Source organism: Ochotona curzoniae, unplaced genomic scaffold, assembly GCF_017591425.1.
Source record: "Ochotona curzoniae isolate NIBS_2020 unplaced genomic scaffold, NIBS_Ocur_1.0 contig_2599, whole genome shotgun sequence".
Classification (NCBI taxonomy): domain Eukaryota; kingdom Metazoa; phylum Chordata; class Mammalia; order Lagomorpha; family Ochotonidae; genus Ochotona; species Ochotona curzoniae.
In genome coordinates, this window is record NW_024465520.1 from 9,941,288 (window position 1) to 9,967,500 (window position 26,213).

General features: G+C 49.0%; 1 protein-coding gene across 1 annotated transcript in view; it reads left to right on the forward strand.

Moving 5' to 3' along the window:
* Positions 1-250: 250 nt before the first annotated feature.
* Positions 251-26,213, forward strand: part of ARHGEF26 (Rho guanine nucleotide exchange factor 26) — a 110,943-nt gene continuing 84,980 nt past the window's right edge. The window contains exons 1-3 of the mRNA XM_040974927.1: positions 251-1,300; positions 2,500-2,539; positions 6,758-6,903. Of these exons, the coding sequence (XP_040830861.1) occupies positions 251-1,300; positions 2,500-2,539; positions 6,758-6,903 (1,236 nt within the window). The remainder of the gene's footprint in view (positions 1,301-2,499; positions 2,540-6,757; positions 6,904-26,213) is intronic.

The window sequence follows — 26,213 nt, forward strand, 5'->3', positions numbered from 1 at the left end:
TGCCCGGATTCCTGTGCGGGGTCACACGGCGTCGTGGGGGCAGTTTGTGCCCGAGGAGGACGGGCGTGGAGGTGCCGGGAGCCGGGTCCCGCGCCGCCGCGGGGTGACCGCCAAGCTCGGCGCGCGCGCGGGAGGCTGCGGGACGCGCCAGGTCGTCTGGAGGCGACAGCAGGCAACTGATTTCCTCGTCGGGCCGCGCTGGGTGAGCGCCGCTTCCCTCTGGGGGCTGACCCGGAGGTTCCAACCAGCCATGGAAGGCGAGAGCGAAGTGGATTTTTCTAGCAACAGCATAACCCCTTTGTGGCGGAGGCGGTCGACCCCCCAGTCCCAGCTGCTGGGCCGGAGCAAGCCGAGGCCCCAGTCCTACCAGAGCCCCAGCGGCTTGCTCATTACCGATTTCCCCGTGGAGGACCTGGGGCCCCTTCCCGCCGCAGCAGCGCACACTCCCGCCGCGCTGCCCACCGCCTCGAGGAGCCCGCTGCGCTGGTGCGCCCAGCGGAGCGCTGTGCCCAACGGCCGGACGCTCAGCCCGGAGCACGGGGCGACCTCTCCTGGGCTCCGGCGGCCCGAGTCGCCCCAGGTGCTCGCCCTGGCCAAGTGCCCCGCCGACGGCCCGGTGGTCCCGGCCGCGCCGCCGCGCTCCCCGCGGACTCCCCACGCGCCCGCCCCCTGCAGCCCGCCGGAGAAGCCGGCCGCCGCCTGTGCCAGCCCCGTGCCTTCGCCCACCGCCAATGGCCTGGCGCCTAATAAGGACTCTCCTGGGACGGCGGGTGCGCAGCTCCGTCAGATGGCTGAGGACTCGGAGCGAGGACCCTCGAGGCTCTCTCCTGCGCCCCAGAATATGGCTTCGGAACAAAAACTGCCCCTGCAGAGGCTGCCCTCCAGGGAGAACGACTTCTCCGAGAAGCCCGCGGTGATTCTGAGCACCCACAGCCCTGCCGCCCTCAAAGTGGGCAAGCAGCAGATCATTCCCAAGAACCTGGCCTCGGAGGTTAAACTCAGTAAATCCAACAGTCAGAACGTGGAGCCGCACAAGAGGCTCCTGAAGGTGCGCAGCATGGTGGAGGGGCTCGCGGCACCCCTGGGCCCCGCCGGGGAGGAGGGCGAGGTGGAGAACGACCTGGACAGCCCCGGCTCTCTGCGCAGGGGCCTGCGGTCCACCTCCTACCGCAGGGCCGTGGTCAGTGGCTGCGATTTTGACAGCCCTATTACGTCCAAGAAGAAGAACAGACTGTCCCAGCCTGTTCTGAAGGCAGTAATGGAAGACAAGGAGAAGTTCTCCAGCCTGGGCAGGATCAAGGTAAGCGTGGGCAAGCGGCCGGCAGGCCCTGCGCTGAGTGAGACAGGAGGGTCCTGGTGAGGTCGCTGGATTCTGCTTGGGAATGTTGACACAGGGAGCAGCTCAGTCAGTTCTGTGGCTCACCGCGGCCCCGTGGGAGGAAGTGAAACTCCTGTCACTTTGAGCTTTCCAAGTTCAGGCTAACTCTGCAGGAGGAGAGACGCGTTGTGGCCGAGCCAGTGCTGAGCACTCTCACTGCAGGTGCGGGCAGCCGGGTCTGCACTCCACTGTGGTCAGCCTGGCCTTTGCTTATGTGGGTCAGTAGCAGGTGGCTGTACCACAGCCGATGGTCCGGGACCCGTGGTGTTTCCTCTTGAATCCGTTGGTGACCTTGCACTTTCATTGCAGAATCGCCTTTTCAATGGCGGTCACACAGACGATGACTGTCAGACGACTTGCTCATTTTCTAATCAGTCCTCAGGATCTCAAAATACGAGTTTATCATCTGTTTTGTTGCTTATTTCCGTTACTAGGGCCTCTTTCATTTCCATTTTTATACCTACTTGTCATCTGGTGCATTTGACAAATGGCGAGAGCAAACTTTTCGGATTGGCGCCTGGTGCACACGCAGGAGCTGTGCTCTGTGCTGTCGGAGAAGAGCTACAGAAGAGCAGAAAAGCAGCAAGGGATGCTGTTTTGCCTCCTCCGGAAGCAAGGCGCAGCTCAGCAGTAGAGCTGGGATGCCTTTTAGCAGGCACATTTTTTCTTGATTAATCAGAGAACTGGAACCAGTCTATATAAATGTCACATATGTAAGACACAAGCAAGCCTGTTTTATTTTAGAGAGTGTGGGCTTAAAGAAAAGACATTATATAACATTTTATGTGTCTTTTTTTTTTTTTTAATTTTAAGTAGAGAAAAGTTGAGCGGTACAGGACTGGGGAATCAGAAGTGATGGAATGAACTGAGCCACCGAACATCGGAGGCTTTGCAGCCTGTTTTGATGGGGTGTGTGGGACTGTCGGTTTTATTTCACCCCCTTCAGGGAGCTGCTGTGGGATCATCTGATGGGTTTTGCTTTTCAGAAAGGTCATGAATGGAACAATGAAGAAAGTGCTTTTCCTGAAAATTGCTGTATTTTCTATTTGGCTCATTCAAACATAGACACTTTGCTTTTTCCTCCTTTTTTTTTAAAAAACATGTGTTTGCTTCTCTCGTAGAAAAAAATGCTGAAAGGACAAGGAACATTCGATGGAGAAGGTAAGCATGCAATTTTCCAGACTTTTATTGCTGTTTCAATGTGGAATATCAATTATAAGTTGAAATCCAATGGCAGTAACAAAAACACTGAAAATGAGACAGAAGTTCAAGTTCTTAGCGAATTATACGGGGCAAGATTCTGCAGTAAGCTCAATTGTCTTCTGATAATACCGAGAGTGGATAAAACCCCTTTCTAGAAGCGGATAGCTTGTCAGTGTTGTAGTATTTTTAATTCTTCTCTGCCTTGGCCCCATCCCAGTCTTTTCTCATAAAGAGCAGAAAGAGTAGGCCCTCGATTTTAAGCTAAAAGGTTTGAGTTTGTTGTTTAGATCTTAAGTCACATTCTCAGGTCACGTTTCCGTTGTCATGGAGATGCTTTTCCCCATCATTCCACATTTGATTAGCTTTTCCGATTTGTGTTTCCTTTGGCGAACTATAACTTTCCTGGCTGACAGAACATATTCATAAGGGTTTGTAACCCATATAGTATTTTTGTGAAGGATCTCAAAAACAAAAGCAGCTTTTACCAGGTGTTCAGACCCTAATCAGATTAGTAGACTTTCTGTAAATAGATGGCTCAAGTGTCGGCAAGGAGGCGGCCCTCGCAGCTGCATCCTTTGAGGGCTCAAGGCTCCGGGTGACAGTGAGTTTAGTTGCTTTCTGTCATTGCTTTGCTAGTGCTAAGGTGTTCCAACTTTCCCAAAACTATGAAGTATGTGCCTCTCTATAAATAAAACTTCCCAGAGCCAGAGCGTTGGGTTATCGTTGAACTAATCAGGAAGTCATTGGAAGCGAAGAAGAAACCTAGGTGTTTTTAACAGGTTCGGAGAATTCCAGCGCCCTAATTTGATAATGGAGGAACACAGCAGAGAAGTTTAGTAACTTGTTCCCTCGCACACAGCTAGACACATAGACTAGATCAGAGAGCCTTCTCTTGCTTGCATCTGCTTTGTTTGTTCCCGTCTGAATGGCCAGTGAAGACAGCATCCCCCTAAAGCCTTCTTAGGGGGCTCCTGTAATTTGGTGTTGACTCTGTCCAGTCTTTCCTTGAGAGGGTAAAAAGTCAGAGGGCAGACCTTCATTCAAACTTGTGCAATTTCTTCTTGTAAGTACCTTTCTATGTATTGTTTTTTCTCTTCTCTCAAATGTGTTAACACTGGAATCTACAGACACATCAGGGATGCAGGGTTCTTAACATTCAGTGGCTAACAGAAGTGGACCTGTGTGAGTTAGCTTTTTTGGGTCACTGTCATAGGGACCTTAGAGATCAAGTGGGCCTCACTGGCTTGGTGGGGCTGGAGGATGAGAGACGAAGAGCAGGTGCTATGGAGCAGAAAGATTAGGAGTGCAGGTGTGGCCTCTCCTGGACAAGCCACCGTTCACGGGGCTCATCTCCTGAACATCTTCTAAAGACTGTACTGAAGGTGGGTGTTTGTCCCATTCGGTCAAACTTCCCTTAGATGCCTGCATCCCATACCTGGGCTTGGGGCTCACACCTGCTGCCCCTTGCGACTTCTTCCCAGTGTGCAGCAGGTGGCGGTGTAAGTAGCTGGGCCCCTGTCCCCGATACGGGAGAGCTGAATTATGTTCTGGCCTCCATTTGGAGAAAGAACGAGCAAATGGGATATCTCTCTGACGTTCTCAGTGACTCTCTGCTTTTCAAGTAAACAAAACTTAAAACTAAAGGCCGCACCTTCAGACAACGTTATAAGCTTCCACCCTTAATCAGTTAACTGTTAGTAATAATCCATAACCATTAAGATCAAACCTTGGGGTCCAAGCCTTTACAATATGAGTCTTCGGAGGTCATGCAAGCTGATGTCAAGTCACAGCAGTGACTCGGGAAGCAGTGTGGGTGAGTGGGCAAAGCCTGTGGTCCTGGAGCCGCGCGGACCTGGCTTCCTGTCCACTGCTTCTACTCTTCGGTTGGGTCACACTGAGCCACAGCCTGCACTCACTGGGCCCCAGTTTTATCCTGTGTGACGTGAGGCTAAGAGTACTGTGACCTACCTTGTTGTGAGAGTCGACCAGAAATACTAACAATGTTATGCCCTTTCTGGTGCCAAACATGAAGTGGTTTAAAGACCGTGGAAAACTCGGTTTTCCTGCTCTGTTTTACATACGTGTGCAGAGCACTCGGACGTCAGTCAGATCTTGCATAGACCCCGGGTTAACTGTGGTGCATACTGAACTGTCTCTGGTTGGCTAAGACAAGAGGCCAATGTTTGCCTTCGTAGATAGGAAAGGCATTTCAAAGAGTGTTTTCCCAACCAAACTGATAATGGTTCTCACTAAAGCTGAATTTCCTGTGTTCTTGTCTCCTGCTTTCAGGTGGAACCTGAAGCCTAGAAAGCACCCTTCCCTCTCCCTCCCGATCCCTGCCCTTCCTTCTCTCTGTCCCTGCACGCAGGAGTCCGTTCTAACTCTTGTGGTCCCAGAACCCATTGTCATTGGTGACCCCCGTAGCATCCTCATCTGTCACCGTATAATGACAGTCTAGGGAAATCTTTCTTTTTCAGTGAATTCTGATTGCACTTAGGATGAAATGTAATCATTACAGTGTGAACGAAACTGCCCTCTGTAAATCCAAGGTAAAATCCAGTCCTCAACGTGCCCTACGACTTGGAGTGTTTAACTTTTGTTGCTCGAGAGCCCGGAGCAGCTGCAGCCGCTCTGGCCTGCCTTTATTCTTAGCACCTGTGAGCTTTCCCCTCGCCTCGGGCCTTGAGCAGAAACTTTTTCCTTTGCCTCAGTAACTCCTTAACCTTCAGATCTTAGATTTTCATTATTGACATTTCCCTGACCCCTGGACAAGGTAACACCTTGCTGAGAACAGGTCTATGTAAGTTACATACCTGTTTGCACCTAAAGATGCTGACCTTTGACCTAAAGGTACTGACCTTTGACCTAAAGATGCTGACCTTTGGTTTCCATGTTTTCCCAGTAACTTTTGAAGTATCCTCATAGATCTTTGTCGTCCACATGACCTGGGTACAGCTGGTTCGCGTACTCCTACCCAGCGGTCTCCTCCCCTGGGGCGTTTGAAGCAGCCCTTCCCACTGGGGAGATGCTTGTTAATCTAGCTGCCCGTGTGGGGATTTGTTTTTCTGAGCTCTTTTATGTCGTTAGTTCAGTGCTGCCTTGGCTCTGCTTTCCTGAACCGCTGTTTAATGTCTTTGTGTCTTCTTTCTCGTCCTTCCCTTCCTCTTTCTCTGTTTCTTTTAATGACACTTACTGATATCCTGCATATACAAGACGCATTTATTTATCATGGCTAATTTCTCTCTTCCTTATGGTTCCATGAAAAGTGGGATTTTTATCTGTGTGTGTCCCCAGTGCCTAGCAGCAGCTGGCCTGTAGGAAACATTTTCTAGGTGTCAGCTGAAGCAATGCATGCATGCAGGAACGAATTTGACTTTTTCTCATCACATTCTTAGCTCACGAAAGCAGAGCTGCCATTCTTAAAGATTTCTTTTTTTATTGGAAAGTCAGATATGCAGAGATAAGGAAATACAGAAAGAAAGATCTTCCGTCCACTGGTTCACTCCTCAAGTAGCCACAATGGCTGGAGCTGGGTTAAACTGAAGCCAGGAGCCAGCAGCTTCCAGGTCTCCCACGTGGGTACAGGATCCTAAGGCTTTGGGCCATCCTCAACTGCTTTCCCAGGCCACAGGCAGGGAGCCGGATGGGAAGTGGAGCATCTGAGACATGAACAGGCACCCATATGGGATCCTGTCGGATGTAACATGAGACTTTTAGCCACTAGGCTACTGCACTGGGCCCTAGCCCTCTGTTTTATACTTTGTAAGTAGAACCTGACACATTCTGGATATAGATGAAATATTTGTTCACTTTGGGTCACTGAATGGTGACGGGCATTTAAGTAAAGGTGAGGTATAAATCCAGTTTCATCTAAATACCATTGATGTAAGAGACCTGAATCCCCTTCCTGCTTGGCTACTGGCGAAAGAAGTGTTGGTTCAGTTGGCATGTCATATGTGGTGCTTCCCCTGGCCCTGCAGATGTGGTTGGGAAGGAATGAGGTGGGTGAAAAAGCCACTTTTCTGCAATTACTTTGCAGTGACAAAATCTATTAATGTCTTTGCCCAAAGTTGATTAAGCTGGGGGCAAAGCGTTGTGTGAGTATGGAGGCTGTTTATTAAAAGTTGTATTGTGATTGAGGGCACTGAATGATAGCCAGGGCTTGTTTTCTTTCAGAAAATGCTGTCCTGTATCAAAACTACAAAGAAAAAGCCCTTGACATTGACTCTGATGAAGAGTCGGAGCCCAAAGAGCCCAAGACGGATGAGAAAATCGTGGTCCAGCACAAGCCGTTGCGGTCCACGTGGAGCCAGCTCTCCGCGGTGAGTGCTCGCCTCCTGCCCTGCTCGGGAGGGTAACAACCAGCTTTGGGAAACTCGCCGTGAACGTGGCTTCTGCGTTCTATGCCGGGATCTTTGTAACCCCACGGAAGAACACTCTTCAAGTGTAGATTGTGAATTGTCGCCCAAAACTCTTGAGGCACTCCTGAGCCCGTGAATTTGGGCAGCTGTGATTAGGCAGATTCGATTTGGAGGTGTTTATATCGTGGACTCTGGAAACACTTAGTGTATTTTCATTCTTTATTCCTTTTAAAATGAACAGGGACTTTTGTGGTGATAATGTGACAGCTACCGGATCATAAATTGGCTAAATACACATATGAGGGCGCTTCACTGAAATACACTCATCTGTTCCATTTTTCCACGAAGTTTCCGACACGTGCTCATCTGTGTGTGTGTTTACATAGTGGTCCCTTGAGTGAACGACTCCATCTCTCCTGTCTGCTTTTGTGACTGTCTCCATGTGCGTCCGTGCACAGGAGCTGCACAGGATGCTGACTTGGATGGTGGTGCATGGCCTCAGAATCAAGGTGGTGCACCTCTAGAAGTCCTTAAGTACTAGCAGAGCAGAGCTGGTTCCCTCTTCAGCCACAGTGGGTGCTGTTCAGAGTCAGGAATCTCAGGTATCTTGCGAACCCACCAGTGTGAGTCAGGGAGTTGTATGTATTGTCAGTGTACAGTGAGTGTGTTGGTGGTAAGGGGTGGCTTTCGGTTCAGGATCTACCTCCCCTCCACGTAAAGTTTTGGAAACCAGGTTCAGCTGCCCTTCTCTCCCTAATTTTGTTCTAGGGAGAATCTATGAATTTGCAGTGCCTCCGCAGCATGGTACCCCGTGTGCTCTGGCACAGATGCCAGTGCGGGCCCAGCAGCAGGACTGGGGAGAAGTGTGGCGCCCCAACCCTACATACATTGAGCAGCTGCTGCTTAGCTCAGACCTGGTCAGCTCAGTGCTGCCAGGATCTCTGATAATTGGCAAAGAAGACTTAGAGACTTTGAGCAGCATTATTGTAACTTGCACTTCAGCAGAAGGTAGTGTGAATCCAACGAAGTATTTGGGCCCCACTTGGTCCCTGTACTGACGGTTTGCAGCTTCTGTGATGTTTGTATGATTGTTGTGCATGGTCCAGATCTCGTGGCCTCATGATATATGTGTGCCAAAAATAGCCAGATGGAAGAACTGGCACCGAGGCTAGGGCAGCCAGCACTACAAGACTGGCATCGTGCCGATTCAGTTGTTGAAATGACTCGTTCGCTAGAGGATCTGGGAGAAAGCGGCTGTGGATTTTTTCGTTTTCTCTGTGATAGCAGCTGCATCTGCCAGCCCAGGCGCAAGTCCCCCTGTTGGTGTCTGAACACTCAGCAGAAATGTAGACTTAAGTCAGCTTTAGCGCTGAGACCCAGGCTGCCGTAGTCATGCCTCCTGGAGTTCGGCTTCCTTCGAAAGAACGGATGCACATGTACTTGCATAGCAACGCGTCCTCCGGGGCAGCCTCAGCTATGGGCTCACATTTGATTTGGCAAAAATACAGTTGTGTTGGTGTGCCTTTGGCTAACAAGCTCGGTACGAAAGCACCGTCTTACAATAAAATGCAAAGCTGTAAAGTGAATTCCAGCTGCAGTGCGTGTTATCTTGGATTTGAGTGTGCCCGGAAGGCTTGTGTGTATTTATTGTGTTGCTTGGCAATTATATTTAATCAATGCAGCATGATTGGACTTTGCCATTTAGCATTGTGTAGGCCCTGTCTTACATTTTCTTGGTGTTTTGTACCTGATTTTTGCTTAAATGTTAACATTTTCATTTTTCCTTAATGGTAGGCAACTGCCTGGGTTACCTCATACCTAGGCAAGTGTTACACAGCTGGAAGAAGGGCAGCCAAGGCTGGCGGGCATCCTGGGCCTGGTTATGCCAAATGTGTCTTAACTAAACCAGTGTGCTAACAGAGTTTGCCTATTCTATTTTTTTGTTTGTTTATTTGTTTGTTTCTAAGATATGTGGGGAAGGCAGGGAATACTGGGCTGGGTCAAGCCACCCCAGACCCCAAGACAGGAGACTTTCAGATTGCCCAGAGAGAGGGGTGTGGGAACAGATTGGAGTGGGAATGGCCATGTTTGATAGGGGAGTCATGACTTCTGGGGTCTTCCACAGACCCAGTCACTGCACTTGCAGTAGATGGAGTAGTTTGGAGAGGGGGAACTACAGGGTATGTCTGGGTCAGATCAAGGTACCAGCTCATGTGGATGACCTTGGCTGGGCTAAATTGCATCACCTGCCGCTCAGAAGCTGGGGGTTGGGGACATGCCTGGCTGGTAGGTGGGGTTAAGCCACGTCAGGCCTGGCTGCAGCACCTACCAAACACAGAGAATTAGATCTGGGGGCAGATCCTGTAGGTGACTGTGGGCTCTACTCTTGGAACTTTAGCAGCTGCCTCTTTGCGTGGAAAACTGGGACTGGTGACAGGCTGAGCCAGGCTGGACCACGGAAGTGTCCTGGACCTGACAGAAGCCCACCTGACACTCATGGCAGCCATTGCCCTGGGGCAGCTGGGCTGGGCCAGGCTGCAGCACCCACTGGCACATGCAAGGGCCAGAACTGAGGACCATTGCCAAGCAGGGCCGCAGGACCTGTCAGTGCATGTGAGATCCTGGACCTGGTGGGTGAACTTGGGGAACTGCGCTGCCAGGCCTCCACTCTTGCTGGGGAGTATAATAGCTGGACCTGAGGCTGCCAGGCCAGGTGAGGTTGCAGGACTCCTCAGAATTTGTGTGGGCCAGATCTGGAGGCAGGATGGTTGTAGCAGCCGCTGGCACGCACAAGAGCCAAGACAAGGTGTGGGCTGCGACTGGCTGGGCTAGGCTGCAGCACCCGCCAGCGATAGCTGAAACTGTGGGTGGGCCATGCCAGGCTGGCTTGAAGCACCCACCAGCACACACAAGATCTGGCGCTGGGAATGAGCCTGATAGGAGAACTCTGGGGACTATGCTGGACTGCAGCTCTCACTGGTGAGTGCGAGAGCCAGCACTAGGGGCAGACTGGGCTGGGCAAGTCTGCAGAGCAGTCACCATGCATGTAGGCTGGGTTTGGGGCAGTCTAGACTGGGCCAGGTTCCAGCACCCACTGGTACTCTTGAGAGCCAGAATGGGTATGGGAGAAGCCACACTAAGCCATGGCACTTGCCAGTTCACATGAAAGCTGGTTCTAGTGGTGGGCCAGGCTCCTGCTAGGTTGTAACACCCAATGGTGAGAACTGGAATGGGTTTGGGCCAGTTGGGCTAGGCCGCAGCACCCATCAGGTCACATGAGTGTTGGAGGTGGGCTATGCTATTCTAGGCTGCTGAGTCCACCAGCAAGAACTGGGACTGGGAGCTGGGGCACTGATTCAGCCTGTTGCACCTGCTATGAATGCTGAGACTTGGGGTGGGTCATCTCAGATTATACCACAGCACCCACTGGCACATAAGACCTGGGGCTAGAAGCGGGCCTGAGAGAGGAACTTCAGGGACTTCCTTGCTAGGATACTGTTTCCACTGGTGGGCATAAGAGCTGGAACTGGAATGGGGCACTCTGGGGGGTTGGGCAGGCTAGGCGCCATACCTGATGGCACACACAAGAGCCAGGATGGGTGTGGGCCAGCTAAGCTAGGCTGGAGCATCCGCTGGCAAGCTCCACGACTAAGAACATGTCATGTCAGGCTGGACCAAAGTGTCCCCAGCAGGTACAAGATCCAGGGCTGGGGAGTGGGCCTGCTGGGGAAACTGTACGAAACTGTTCTGCTGGGCTGTAGCTCCTGTTGGGGAGCACAGGAGCTAGGGCTGGTGGTACACCCGGTGGGCAAGGCAGCAGCATCCATCAGCGTGTGCGTGGGCTGGGGCAGATTGCAGGTTGGGCTGCGCTGAGCTGCACCATCCATGGGTGTGCATGAGAGCCAGATAGGATGCGGGATGGGCTGGGCCTGTTAGGGGTCAGGGTGGTTGCCTTGACTCGGCTGGACACTGCTTTTGAGCTTAAAGACTGAGACTTGGGCAGACTGGGCTGGGCTGCAGTACCCCTCAGTTTCCATGAGAGATGGCTCTGTGAGCAGAACTGACCAGGCAGCTCTGTCCACCAGTACGTGCACTGGCCGGTGCAGGTGTCACACTGAACCTGACCCTGCACTGGCTGGCACACCGACGTCAAGCTTAGGTCACCCTAGATGAGGTTTCTTGAAGACTCCTCAACGAGATCACTGGACTCAAACCCCGGCCACAGGGGAAATCGTAATATATGTGACCAGCCTCGGAGTGCACGTGTCGGGACTGGGCCTCCTCAGTTGCTGATGCCTGTGCAGTGGTCAGCATGCCCGGGTGCACACGGGGAACATGACTACCAGCTCATCTAGACCAGCAGAGGCTGCCAAGTGCCTGGTCAGAGGACGGAGAGCAGATCAGGCTAGCTCGCTCTCCTAACCAAGCTTTACAACGTGTCCCTGTGGATGCGCTGAGGTGGACTTGGCCAGCCAGTACACCTTGGAAAGATTTTCTCAACCCGGTGCAGTGAAGCTGGTGATTTCTCAGAACTATCAAGACCACTCGAGTAACACCCTCGGAACACTCTTCATCATATCGGGGTCGCGAAGGCAACATCAAATGGCTGTCCCCCATCACCAGGTGTTGATGTGGCCACCTCCATTCACCACCCTGAGGACACTGAAAGAAAAATTTTGAACCATTCGTCCCACCCACCTTCCTCCATAGCTTGATCCTCCCCACCCTCATCAGAGGCCCATGTGGACATGCATCCTTTTCAGCTATGTTAATAATGTTAGATTTTTTTTCATTCTTTTCTTACAAAAGTTATTTTCATTTTATTTGAGAGTTAGACACATTTTCTAGCTGCTGGTTCGCTCCACAAGTGGTCGGAATGTGGCCAGATTGCGGACACACGTTCCAGAACTCAGTCTGGGTGTCTTACACAGGTACGACAGTTTGGAGCATCAGCTGCTCCCAGAGGTGCGTTAGCAGGAAGCTGGGATTGGAAATAGAGCTGGGACTTGTACATGGGTGTTCCGATGTGTTATGCAGTGTCCTGAGCGATGTTTAAGCACTGCACCCAGCTGCTGGCCCAAACATGAACATTTTAACATATGTGCCTCACTCTGTTTCCATGGACGGATCTGGCCACCACTCCCTGCTCTGGTCTTTCTGTGTTGCTTTGCCGGAAGTACTCACTATTCAGAGACCATTCTGCACTTCCCACGGGGATTTTATATATCCACTGGAAAAGATTCAGCTAGCTCGGAGTTCTTAGGAAAGCACATGTTTTTAACATCCAGAACTATTGCCATTTGAGAAGACTGCCCATCAGTAAATGTCAGAGTGACGGTCTGGCCCTAAGGAGAGGGGGCTGCGTGAATCATCAGCAGTGTCAGGACGTCTCCCAAGACATCAGCGCCTCCGTTTCTCTGTCTGAACTCGAGCGTGAACCCTCCTTGGGGGGGAACTGCGGAATTTGGGACAATTCTTTAAAGAATTCTCCTTTTGTTTTTTCTCATCAGTTTTTTTGCTTCCCATTTAATAAACCGAGTTAGTAGAGAGGCTGCCGTCTAATGTTTAAGTGTCAGTGAAACCCTTTTCAAGAGTGAGGCTTGGGCCCGGAGAATAGGACACATGGTTTGTGGCAGTGGGTGGCCGAGTCTCAGGCTGGCGTATGCCTTCACTTTGTGCTTGTGATTGGAGCTTGTGAGTGCCTGTGTGTGTGCGTATGCATGCTAGCATATGTTGATTATCTTTTAGAAGTCTTTTATCTTTGCGACAAACACCTGCCTGCGTGGTGAAGCTCTCCTTGTCTGTCATCAGTGAGAAGCATTCGGCGCACTGCGGACTCGAGGGACAAACGCAGCGGCGTGTTCCGTAACCTCTTTATCTGTGCGTTCTTGTGTATGCTTCGGCTTCTTGGGCAGTGTGAGTAGGGGAGCGCTCAGCCGCGCGGGTGGGTCCCGTTTGCAGCACTGGGACAGGTTTAACTGCAGTCTCATGTCATCCGGGAATAGGGGAGCATCAGGTCTGTGGGCAAGCGGCACTTACCCAGGAAGAACAATAAACACGGTGGCTGCCGCAGCTCCCGTCGTGGGGTCCAAGTGAATGAGTGACGAATTTGTTTAGTAGTGGTGGCAGGGCTTACCCATCCTCTAAATAGAAGAGGCGCATTTTATTGCGGTCAGGAGTGCAGGTGGAGCCGTACAATCGTGCGAGATGGAGACAGGCTTGTGCTGCGTGGATTTGATAATCCAAATAGGTGTGTTCTTAACTGCAGGAACAGGCCTTCTCACGACCGGGACTCCACATTTCTTCTGCCCTTCGCCACTTTGAGAACACAAATGTATCTGAAATAATGTCTGCGGTTATCCGGTTTTTGGTTAGTTATAAGAACTTGAGGTTTGGAACTTGAAGTAATTGATTTGATCTCTCAAGCCTGGTTATCTGGAAAAGTATGCCCAGAGACAAGAAAGCTGCCACACACACGAGCAGGTCACACGGTGACTCACCTTACGCAGCAGAGTGAGCACTAAGCCGGCAGTTCTTGGGTCTCTGGGAAAAGCCTGTGGGTTTCAAGAAAAACATTGTGTTAGTCAGGGACAGAACACTGGGTACTTGTTAGGCTTACAGCCAGATGTGTAACCGGCTGAGTCTTGGTTGCAGGTCTTTGCTAAGGCCCTTTGTTTAGTACGGTCCTGGAAGTATTTACTGTTCTTTTAGATCTCAGCACCTTTTGGATTCCCACCCCCTCCCGAGATCACACACCGTGCATGCGCTGAGAAAGGACAGTTGCGAAATCGGTGTTTGTTAAGTGCGGTGACAGCACCACAGCCACCCTCGCTGGCCGTGCTCTGACCCCATTTGTTTGCCATGGGGTGTGTTTGTGTAATTTCTAACACCTTGCCATGTCAGGTACCTCTGAAAAGGGCGTCCAGGCTCCAGAGGCAGACCCAGAGGTCCACTGGCGGAGTTTTCCACACCTAATATAGTCATCCTCCCGCGTCCTGTTGCAGGTGCTTGCTGGCGTGTGCCTTATCAGGGATCTGAAATCACTGTGTGTTTCTGCAGTTGGGTAAAAGATATTGAACTCTTTAGCCAGGCACTGGTTTTTATATTTTCATCAAGGTACGTGCTATCCTGTGCTTGCTGGGACTCAATAGTGCAGTGGGGAATGTAGAATGTGAGCTCAGCTCCAGGGCACGCAGCGCCTCGCTTCGGGAGAGACCTTCTGCAAGCTGTAGCCCGGCTGTTGTATCTTGTGAGAAAGCGGCAGTTGGGAGATCCCTTAAGTTTGCTCTCTCTCTCTCTGCCTTTCAGATCAATAAAAAGCTTGGAGAAATGTCTCGTTATCCAGGTTACAGGCATGTCAGATCTTTCCTTGCGGAGAGCGGAAGAACTGTGGGAGAAGCTGTAACATAAGCACTGGCACGCCAGCCTCCTGGCCTGAAGTGCTCAGCTTCTGCCAGAACAGTGGTTGTGGGAACAGGGTGTGTGTGTGTGTGTGTGTGTGTGTGTGTGTGTGTGTGTGTGTGTGTGTGTGTGTGTGTGTGTGTGTGTGTGCGCGCGCACACACACCGCTTCCCCCGGGAGAGGCAGAGACCAGAAGAGACAGGTGCTCCTCCCACAGCAGGAGGGAGATGAACAGGATGACTTAGTTGTGATGATAGCTATGAAAAGAGATGTTTCCATCAGAAACCTGGCTCTGGGACTCAGACAGAGAGGGCATTCTTCCACTGGATAGCAAATCGGTGACAGATTTTGGTGAGTGATTTTTCACTCGTCGAGTCTTTTATCTAGGGCCTGCTCCTCTGCCGCAGACTCCGCCCTGTGTTCACGCCCTCACCCACACCCTGAGCGGGGTGACAGACATCAGATATCAAATATCAGGCATGACTGCAGCGTTACAACACAGGTAAAGCTATACAGGTTACGTGGTTGCTTCTGCGAGGTCCCGTGGGGAAGAAGGCCAGTGTGGGCAAGGTGCTGTCTGTTGGAGGAAGGTGTGAGATGAAGTGACCTGGGCTGCCGTCTGTGCAGACCGCTGGCTGAGCAGGGCCACAAGCTAAGACAACATTGTGTCCACGGACCCTGGTCGGTGGGTGAGGGGACTTGAAATACAGCCAGCACACCTTGGGCTCTTCCTCTTACCTGAAGTCATTTATTCTAAGTTTGATTGAAAGGAAGAGAGACACAGTGATTATCTCGACTCTGGCTCACTCCCCAGATGCCCACAGCTGCCAGATCAAAAGCCAGAAATGCAGGAATCCTGTGTAGGTGAGAGGTCCCAGCTGCTTGACCATCACCTGCTACTTCCCAAACTGCACTTTAACAGGAAGCTAGGTAGGGAAGTGGAGTCATCGGACTCAGACTCAAACCAGGCACTCTAGCGTGGGGTTCTGGCTCTCCCACCCCAGGCAGTGACTTACTTGTTGCAGCTCACAGCCATCCCAGCTGGGACTTCTTGGTATTTGTGAGTTCCTCGTTGCTCGTCTGGTCTGAGTGCTGGCAGTCCCTCTGCTCGGTGCTTCGGCCCCTTCTCTGACCTCTACTCTCATGTAAATGCCACCATTCTTGTGCCTTCAAATACACCGTACACTTAGGACTGTCCAGCACTTGCTTGCTGTGAAATCAAATTAAATCGCAGCATCGTTCTCAATGAGATATTTGGAAAAGTGGACAGACACGTCTAGTTCAACGGCATACTCTATATTCTGTAGGAAAATAGTGTATTAGTAGAAGTGTCAGGGGTTCTGAATATTTGTGGAGCAAGGCTCTGTCGCATTGAGATTTGGATTGTGTGTTCATTTGTATTTACTTGACCTGAAGGTGACCTTTTGTGGGTTCTTCTCTCTCAGTTGAGAGGTAGGACTGTTTCTTCAGGGCCGTTTCCACGCAGTGGTCCATCTCCAGGTGATCGGAGAGTCGGAGAGTCGCATCATTGTCGGAATTACTGTTGAGGGACCAGTGTGGTGGTGTAGAAGGCTAATCCTCCACGCTATGACACTGCTTTGTGTCCCAGCTGCTTTACATCTGATCCGCTCCCTGCTAATGGCCAGGGGCAGCAGAAAGTCCTTGGAACCCTGCACCCACCTTTGAGACCCAGAAGAAGCGCCCAGCTCCCCGTTCCAAGCTTTGGATCAGCTCAGCTCTGGCTGTTGTAGCCATCTGGGGAGTGAACCAGTTTTTCTCTCTGTCTGTCCTGCTCTGTCAATCTGCCTTTCCAGAAAAAAAAAAAAAACCTTAAAAAATGCTATTGATTCTATAACTATAGGACTAGTCTTTAAAGGTTGTTGTTAAATTTGTAGATTTTATTCAGATTTCCTAGAGTTTTGATTTTTTTTCCAGATTATTTGTATGTGTGCGCATGTACTTGTCTCTTAAAATTTCTAGGGCATTTCCAATTTGTATTCCTAATATTTGAAATGATAGGACAATGAAGTTAACAGCGAGATGCTGCAAAGGAAGTTCTGTGTGCAGCACAAGAAAATTCCAGACTACTTCCTGTTTTAATGCAGGAAGTCAATGCTGCCACTCGTTCACCTGCCAAAATATGTAAACACAGTGCGGCTTGCACTTTGGGTACCGAGCAGCCCTGGCTGTGGAGGTGGTGTGCAAAGGAGCGTGGCTGTGGCCCACCCACCTGAGCAACAGGGAGCCTGGAATTTCGGTGGGTCCAAAGTCTCAATATGAGCAAGCAGTGCATTTGCTGTCTTGCAGAATAGCTGAAACTCTGGAGTTTTTCATAGGTCATGCAACTTTGATCAGTTGACACGCAGTTCAATTATTTACTAGCTGTTTGCAGAGAGTTTATTATGTGCCAGGGGTTGTGCTAGGTGAATTCACGTACAGGTGTGACGTCCTTGTGATGACACCGTGAGGAAAAGTACTAGTTCTCCGAGACTCTGGGATGTTCCTGATCCTGTTCCTGCGGTTGTAGCTGAAACTGAAGGGTCCTGGCACAGTCTGTGAAGTGTCTTCAGATAATGACCACAGGTGCTCAGGGTTTTGGAAAAGCTGGAACCTTTCTTCCCGGTGGTGCTCTGTGAGCAGTGCTGCCTCCGTGACTCAGCCTGCTGGCTCCTGCATGATCAGACTGTGTGAGCTCTTTCAGCTTTAACTTGAGACACCTGGCATGGCTCTGTTCCTCTCTCACAAAGTCCTTTCAGTTTACATGCAGAACGATGCAGTTTAGTTTTTTGAGAGGCACCAGCCAATTGGATGAGATGCTTGTCCCCTGCTTACAGATGCATTGCCATTTGGCCATGTGCCTGGCCAGCTCTCTCCCCATGAACGCTGACTGTATGGTCTGTTACGGTGCAGACCAGAGCTACCTTAGGCTGCTTCTGCACAGGAAGCTCTGAGGACACCACAGCTCTTCTGTGTGTTCTGTGGTGATGTTTAAAACATGGCTGATTTATACATCATGGATGGGCTGTTCTGACTATGGTCTATAACGACTCGACATCATGAGAAGTATCTTGGACCTTGTAACTTAGGTTACGTTTCCGTGTGCATCAAAGAAGTTGTACAAGGCAGAAAGTCACCCTTGACGCTTGCTCTGCTCCACTGGATTTTCTGTTCCAGCCCTTCTCTTTCATTACATTTAAATAGCCGATGATCCATAAAAGACTACGTTTTATTAAAAATATGTATTTACTGGAAATAATTACAATGTGTAGTTGGAAGAATAACGCATACAGAGAGACAGAAAGAGAGAGATTGAGAGAGAGAGGAACTTCCGTCTGCTCACACACTCCCATGATGGCTGCAGTGGCTGAACTGGGCCGGACCAAAGCAGGAGCTTCATCCAGGTTTCCCATGTGGGTAGCAGGGGTCCAAGGACGTGGGTCATCTTCCATTGCTTTTCCAAGGTCGCTATCGGGGAACTGGATTGGAAGCGGAGCAGTTGGGATTCATACCAGCACCTACGTATGACCAATGTGCCATCACAGCCGGTGGCTTTATCTGCTCGGTCACAGCTCTGACCCCAAAAGGGACCTTCTGCTTTACCATTCACTGAGAAGTTGTAAGATACTGTTTGAAATATGTCACCTAAATGACTTTTTATCCCACTGGACTGTGGTAGATGGGACAAACTAAATAAGCCTAAAATCAAGATTCCACTCTTGGTGCTCGAAATCTCATTTGGAAGACAACGGAAATGAAGTGCCCAACTGAGGTTTGTGGGAGAATGTAGGGCAGAATGCCAAGGGAAATGACACTTAGCGTGCATTGGTGGTAGAGAGAACTACCTACACAACGAGGCTAGACAAGACAAGACCGGGATTACAAGTGACACCGAAACAAGTGGCACGAGCGAGTAAGATTTGATACATGATTAGTTGGAAGGAGAGTTGGTTAATCTGTAACTATAGATGTCCACGCAGTAATATAATTCCACCGAAATTGCTATGTGGTTTTTACCCCTCATGGAAAACATCCTTTATTACTTGGACTTCACTCTGATTGCATTGCTTTATGGCAAATCCAGGAAATTCACTTCACAGTTAGTGTCGCTCTAAGTAAGGTATGGTTTTAGAGTTTGTCTTTATCCATCTGCCACTTCATAAAAATCCTAAACAAAAATAAACTAACACCTAAAGTGCTGGCACCACCTTTGCGAACAGGTGGTGTGTCTGCCTGAGAAGCAGCTCTGCACAGCCCTGCCTCTGAGTCAGCCCATTCCTGACTCATACCTGCGCTATGCAGAAGCGTTGTCCGTTCTGACCTGATTCTGGCCTCGTCTCGTCTCTGTCTCGCACGCTGGCCGGTTGGCCTGTCATCACTCATTTTCAACACAACCTCATCAGATGTTGGTTTCGACTTGGCTGAAATCTTTTCTTTCTTAGTGCCTCCTTGTACCTCATTATTCAAACTTACTGTAGGTCACCTCTCATTCTCCAGCTTTCCTTTGGGACAAAAACAGAGAAATATAGATACTAGGCTTCCTTAAGGAATTGGTGTCTGCCCTACTTATTTTCTTTTCTTTATTGAAAAAGGACATTGGAACAAATGTTGGTTTTTGTTACTGAAAATAAAACTTTATATACATACAAACTCAAGGCACTTTCCTTATGGAATAAGAAGAAAATATCAGCAGATACAAAGGAAAATTAAGCTGGATTCCTTTCACTGAATCTAATCACTATTGACATTTTGGTATGTACTTTTAAAAAATGTGCTTGTTGAGGTGTGAGTGTTTGACCTGGCGGCTAAGTCCTACTTGGAATCCCTGCATCCTGGGTCGGAGTGCTTGAGTTCTGGCTTTGTTCCTGATTCCAGCTCCTTGTTAATGCACACCCCATCAGAGAGCAGGTCATACAGTGAGTACTGGGTCCGTGCCCCCACATGGGAGGCCCAGCTGGAACTGTGTTTCCTGGGCTTGGCCTGGCTCCGCCTTGCTGAGTGGGCATCTGCAGAGCCAGCAAGGGAATGAGAAATCGTTTGTCTCACTGCCTGTCAAATAAAAAATATAAGAACATTTTTAAGACTGTGTAGACAGTCTTTTTAAAAATTTTTCTTGGAAAGGCAGATATCCAAAGAGGAGGAGAGACTGAGAGGAAGATCTTCAGTCTACTGGTTTGCTCCCCCAGGGGCATCAATGGCTGGAGAAGAACTGATCCAAAGCCAGAAGCCTCTTCTGGATCTCCCACGTGGGTGCCAGGTCCCAAGGCTTTGGCCACAAGCAGGGAGCTGAATGGGAAGTGGAGCAGCCAGGACATGAACTGGTGGTGTGATCCTTGGGGATTCCAAGGTGAGGGTTTAGCCAGTGAGTCATCATGCTGGACACAGGACTATGTATGCAGTCTTTTAAGTAAAAATTCAATGATGCAGTGATATTGTTGCCATCTGGCTTTTTTCTTTTATTAGTAGTGTTGTACATATCTTTTTGTATAATTAAATTTGCTGTTTGTAACCTGTTTTTTTCTTTTGACCATGTTATAAATTATTTCCTGTGTTCTTAAGGTTTCTTTCACACCTTCTTAAAGCTTGTGCATTGTTCATGCACTAAGTGGAAATTTGAGTCTTTTAACTGATTCCTTATTTGCATTTAAAGTTTAAAGCTAGGTTCCTTGAAATAATGTTTTTTTTTTTTTTTGAGTAGAGAAGTGACGATGCAAATACATTCTCATAAAAGTTCAACATACCAGTGAAGATTGCAAAGTACTTTTGGGTTCTACCACCACCCACAAATCCTCAGCTAGTAACCGTTATTAGTGTGGTCCCCAGCTCAGTATGTTATCAAACAGCCTGTTTTTAAAAATTGTTAATGTTTCATTCAACAATTTGGAAGTATTGTCCTTTTGTCCTGAAATCATCCTCTTTCTATGTCTATGACATTAGCTTTTCAGGGTTTACTAACATCATTTTCTCTTCTAATTGTTGATGGAAATGGGAGAAAAACATCCATCTCTCTCATTTGGGTGCAGAGAATGGATAGGTTTGGTCCTAGGGTCAGTAGTGTACACTGGGGAATGTAGGCTGGAGACAGCCACGAGGGGAGGAGAGGAACTTTAGTGGGGGAAACGCCAGGTTAGTCAGGACGTGAAGTGAGCAGGGAGCCCTGTGGCTGACAGCTGAGCTCCCCCTGCCTCAGAAGAGAGGGACACAAGCACATGGTTTCTGAGGAAGACCTTAATTTAGCAGCTACACATCACAACTCAGAAGCTTGTCAGCAAGGTGTGTGCCGTGGTCCGAGTGGTGATCATGGTTCCAAGTACCTGGTTTCACCACTCTTGTGTGTATCTGGTGTTTGTTTGTATGCCAGGAATAATATCAACTTTCCTGAAGAGGTGTTACATGCTTTGACGCATGGGAAGAATAGCACCTGCTGCATGGCAGGCATTTGATAGCACAGTGATTGAAGCAATGAATTAAGAACGTCTCGCTCCCGAATTGGCTAGATGTGGGTAGCGGCAGCTAGTGAGGCTGGCTGCAGATGAAGGGATGCGGAATGAACTCTCAGTGTCTTACAAAGCACGGGAGTGTATTCCTGTGCAGTTGGTTGGTTACCTGTTTGTGGTTTGTATTCTCAGTTTGGCTTTTGTAGTAAAATAACTTGAGTTCATTCAGGAACTCTCTTGTGGAGGAGCATAAGCCTCAAGGCCTGGCTGCTTGGTTTGGCTGGCTCTTGTGGGCTGTGTGGTTTTTCGAAAGATGCAAGACTTTTTGCCAAGGATTATGAAGTTCTCCTTAACAGCAGATCAGAGCGATCAGCTGTGTAAATAAAGGAATTGGAATACCAGTGACAGGTTCTTGACATATTTTTAAATTAAGCAATTTTTAAATGAGCCTTTATTGTCTGCCTTGCTAATTGGTTTTATTGAAGATTGATTTATTTTTATTTGAAATGCAGATTTACAGAAAGAAGGAGAGACATAGTGGGAAATATCTTGCACCCACTGGTTCACTTCTCAAGTGGCCGCAACGGCTGGAGCTGAGCTGATCTGGAGCTAGGTACTTCATTTGCATCTCCCATCTGGGTACAGTGTCCCAAGGACTCGGGCCATCTTCCGCTGCTTTTCCATGTTATAAGCAGGGAGCTGGATGGGAAGTGGAACAGCTGGGAAATGAACCGGCACCCATATGGGATGCTCGTGCTTGGAGGTGGAGGATTAGACTATTGAGCCGTAGTACCGGCCCCGTCACTATTTCAGATTCACATCAGTGCTTGCACCGCAGGGCTCAGTGTGGCCTTTCAAGACATGTGTAGACTGATCAACTGAGTAACATTATCAGGCTCTTCTCTTTATGCTTAAAGCTTATCGGCAGCACTCTTCCAGCCTTGGGAAACTGTAGTCAGCCCACAGTGCTGGGGACACCGGAAGAGCATCCATCTGTCCAGTTTTGTCTTGGTTCCCATTCTCTGGTCTTTGTCTATCACCCCTTCCCTGCCATTCCAAGCCTCGGGTAATCGCTATGCCATATTGACAGACTTTATGAATTTCAATGTGGGAGCGAGAACATGCCGTATTTCCACATCCGCTTTGCAAAAGAAACTTGGCGTGTCCTGCGCTAACCCGCCACTCCCCAGCCGTGTGACACTGTCCGTATCCTGGCTTCATTTGTGTGGTCTTTGGTTATATAGATCCTGAGCCCTTTGAAGTTCATGTTGTATGGCAGCCACAACTTGGTAAAGCGTCGTCTCCAAACCTTTGGTTGTGGATGAGGTGGGGCTGGGTAGATCTTATGGGGGCGGCTTATGCAGAATACAACTTCTGGACCTGGGCAGCGTTTTCATGAAAATTCAAACCAAGCTGTTTTGATTGTGTGTTTATGTGTTCTTGGTTTTCCTAAGCTGGAGCTAATAGGAAATGTATATTTTGACATTGAAAAGATGTGAGAAGGTTGCCTGAGAGGTTCAGAACTTGTCTGCAGTCAGTAGTTCAACATGCAGATGAGTGGAAAAGTTGAGTCTGAAGAACAAACAGGAAGTCTAAGCATGGTTATCCAAATAGCATACCGACAATAAGTAAAACCTCAAAAAAAGGAAACACATAAAAGGGAGCCTGTACCAATTTTATTTATTTACTTATTTATTTATTTATCTATCAGGGAGGTAAAGTTCTCTCACGCCCTGGTGCGCTCCCCTAGCTGGCTGGGCTTGGCTGGAGGACAGGGCTGAGAGTCAAGCAGAATCCACATCGCCCACGCGGGTTGCAGGCCCCTGACTGTGTGTCTTCCAGCATCTGCATTTGCAGGACGCTGGAGCAGCATGGCTTCCAAGCCGAACCAAGGCTCTCAGATATAAGACACAGCCATCTTAATGAACAATTTAAAGATTGATTATTTTTTATTGGAAAGGCAGATTTTGCAAAGAGAAAGACAGAGAGCAGGATCTTCCATCCTCTGGTTTACTCCCCAAGCAGCCGCATGGCTGGAGCTGAGCCAGTCTGAAGCCAGGAGCCAGGAGTCTCTTCCAGGTCTTCCATATGGATGAAGGATCCCAAGGCTTTGGGCCATCCTTTATTGCTTCCCCCAGACCACTCGCAGGGAGCTGGATGGGAAGTAGAACAGGTGGGACACGAACCAGTGCCTGTGTGGCATCCCAGCGGATGCGAGGCAAGGGCTTTAGCTGCTAGGCTACTGTGCCAGGCCCTTAATGAGACTTTAACCAGTAGGCCAAACATTCACCTTGTGTACAATTTCAATCTCTTTCATTTCAAATACCAAAATAGTACTCATAGGTTATAGACATTCGTATGTTATTTTCTCTTTTCCACAACTGGAGAAAAAGACTCACTTAGAAGACGTGAGATACTCAGCGATACTTTAAATTTTATTTTAGTAAAAAAATATACAAACAAAAGATACATTTGAAAGCTGTGACTATATTTTACACGCTTTTTTAATGCTAAGAAGATTGGGACATTTTCAGGTTACTGATAAGGTCACTGTTTTTGAATAAGACATTTCCAGAATATTTCCCACTAAGAACTTTGTGCCTATATTTCTGCTTCTTCCCATCCTTTTTCCTTTTTTGTTTTCTCTCTCCCTTTCTCTTCTCTTCTTTCTTACAGGTTGTGACTTGCTGCTGTGTTCAGATGTCTCTGTTCTTCTCTGGTTTTGTCTTTGTCTTCTGCGAGTCTTTGTAGGGTCCATTTGGGGTCCCTCCTCCTCCCCCTTTGGTTTCTCTCTCCACATTCTCAGTGTCTGGAGTCACAGGGCTGTTCCTGAACTTCCGGCTTCTGGCATCTGCTCTCACGTGCTGTGCAATCTGGAGTTGAAAGGAGGTCTCAGGTGGACAGACTGACTCCTGTTGCCTGGGATCAGGGAACCTGGCAGCTGGCCCGCGCGGAGCGCTGAAGGGTGGAGGTGACCTGTGGCTGTGCTGGTGCCGGGCAGGCCTTGGCAGCCAGCCCCAGGGAGCTGCCTGGTCATAGCTCTTCAGAGAAAACTGTTTCCCCAATGTAGCGAATCACAATTTAAGAGCACTTCCTGGAATCTTTTTTTTTTTTTTCCCCTAGCACAGTAGGTTTTATATGGTCTGTTGATTTCTTATGGATGACTTTTTGATGAAAGGAGTGTTACCATTTTTGTTGTTAGGGAAAGATGATAATTACATGCATTCATACTTAGCTGTCTCAAAACTACCTCCCTGACCCCCTCAAGAGGGTCTCAGTCCTCTTATTCTCCTAGTAAGCAACTCAATCTGCCTACGTTTATTTCCCCAGTGCTTCGGACTCGTCCCCCCAGCCCCCCCAGCGTTCTGAACCTGAGCTCCATCTGGACCCGGAGACGTGGCGGGGCTCATGAGCTCACCTGCAGAGCGTGGGCACGCTGCCTGCATCGCCAGCTGCCAGGACTCTCTGTCAGGCAGGAAATCCTGTGAAATTCCTGCCCGGGGTTCACTGAAGGGAGCAGCTCTGAAGGGTTCCATTGGAGCAGGCTCCTCCCTTAGGATCACGTGGGAAGACGCCTCTTCAGCCACGCATTCTTGCAGACAGACTGACCCTGGGTCAGTGTGGTGTGTGAGACTAAGAACATTCCAGAATGCAGATGAACCAGGAGATTCTGCAATTTCTAATGTGATTAAAAATAGGAGCCTTGAGTGCTGGCTTTGGTGACCCTCAGATCCTGCAGTGGAGTGCCAGAGTTTGTTTCTGGACCCCATGCTGTATTTCAGTTTCCTGCAGGTGCGTACCCTGAAAGGAAGCAGGTGAAGGCTCAAGACGTTGGTTCCCACGTGCCGAGGGGGAGACGTGGGTAGAATCCACAGCTCTGGGATTCACACTGGCCTGGCCCAGGCTGTCGTGGGCATCTGGGCAGTGCGGCAGTGCGGCAGCTCTCCCTGTCTCCATCTCTGCCCTTCCAAGAAGGTGCCCTGGTGTGAAGCAGGCGTCAGTGCAGATCCTGGCTTTGCCTCCTACTGGCTGTGTGCTCTTGATTTCTCAGCCTTGTTATCCCCATCTGCGAAGTGGGAACAGGAAAAGTCTCCACCTTCTGGAGTTTTTCAGTGCTCAAAGGCAAAAGGGATGTAACGTGCCTACCACATTTCCTAGTACATAATAAATATTCAGTAAAGGGTTATAGATTTTACTCTTCATTTAGGACTCTTTCTGCTTACTGTACTGCTTTCTAGTTTGTTCAAAAGAACAAAACAATACCAAGTGGTATTTCCAAGTGCACACCACGGTCTTCATCCTGGGTTGTATGTTATTCCCCCAGGGATTCATGAAGACATCACAAGCTTGGGCTAGGACAGGTTTAAAGGTAGGGCTTCCCGGATGCTCAGCATCTGAGTCCTGGTCTTTCTGACACTAAGACCTCATCTACAGTTGAAATGTTGAGCCTTGTCTTCTTGCCCACCTCTTCTTCACAGTAGCCCTCTTGCCATCTTAGCACAGAAACACATGTCTCTTAGTGTCTGGGGTCTCACTGAGGGCCTTCTCCAGGTGTAAAGCTCACCTGACCACCGAATGAAGTACTGATTTCAGCAAAGCCTTCTTTATTAAAGCACCATAAACCCTCATTTCAGGAAGATATATTCACAGAATTTTACTTTAAGGAAAGAAAAAAAAAACCACATTTTTTAAATTTTGCTTGAAAAGTCAGAGTTACACAGAGAAAGGAGAGACCTTTCAACCACTGCTCTACTCCCCAGATGGCTACAATGGCCAGAGCTGAGCAGATCTGAAACCAGGAGTCAGGAGCACCTTCTGGGTCTCCCACCTGGGTGCAGGGGCCTAAGGCTTTGGGCCTTCCTCTGCTGCTTTCCCAGGCCATAAACAGGGAGCTGGATTTTGAAGTGGAGCAGCTGGGACACGCATCAGTAGCCATGCGGGATGCTGGCACCTTAGGAGGAGAATTAGCCTCTTTTGCCACCATGCCAGCCCAGTGGAATGTTGCCTTTTGTGTTTGTTGCATTAAGATTGGAAGTTAACTGTGCTGTTTTTGATCACAGAGAATTAATACATATGGTTACTGTATAGTCCAGTAGAATATTTCATAATTAAAGCTCCCCATCATAGGACATTTAGATAAGTAAGTTTGAAAATTTTATTTTGTAGTCAAGAAAGCTGAGAAGTAAATATTAACAGTTCCTCATACATAACATTATGGTTATGATCCGGAAACTTTGGGGAGAAATCCATGTATGAATATGATTTCAAGAAGGAAGAAGAATCACCAACAAGCTCTGACTGTTGGGGAACACTTAAAAAAAAAACAGATTTATTTGGAAGAGTTGCAGATAGAGAAAGAGTAAGAAAAGGAGAGGGAGCGAGCTGTTGCATCTATCCATCACCCCCAGATGTCCATGGTAGCCAGCTGGGAGCCGA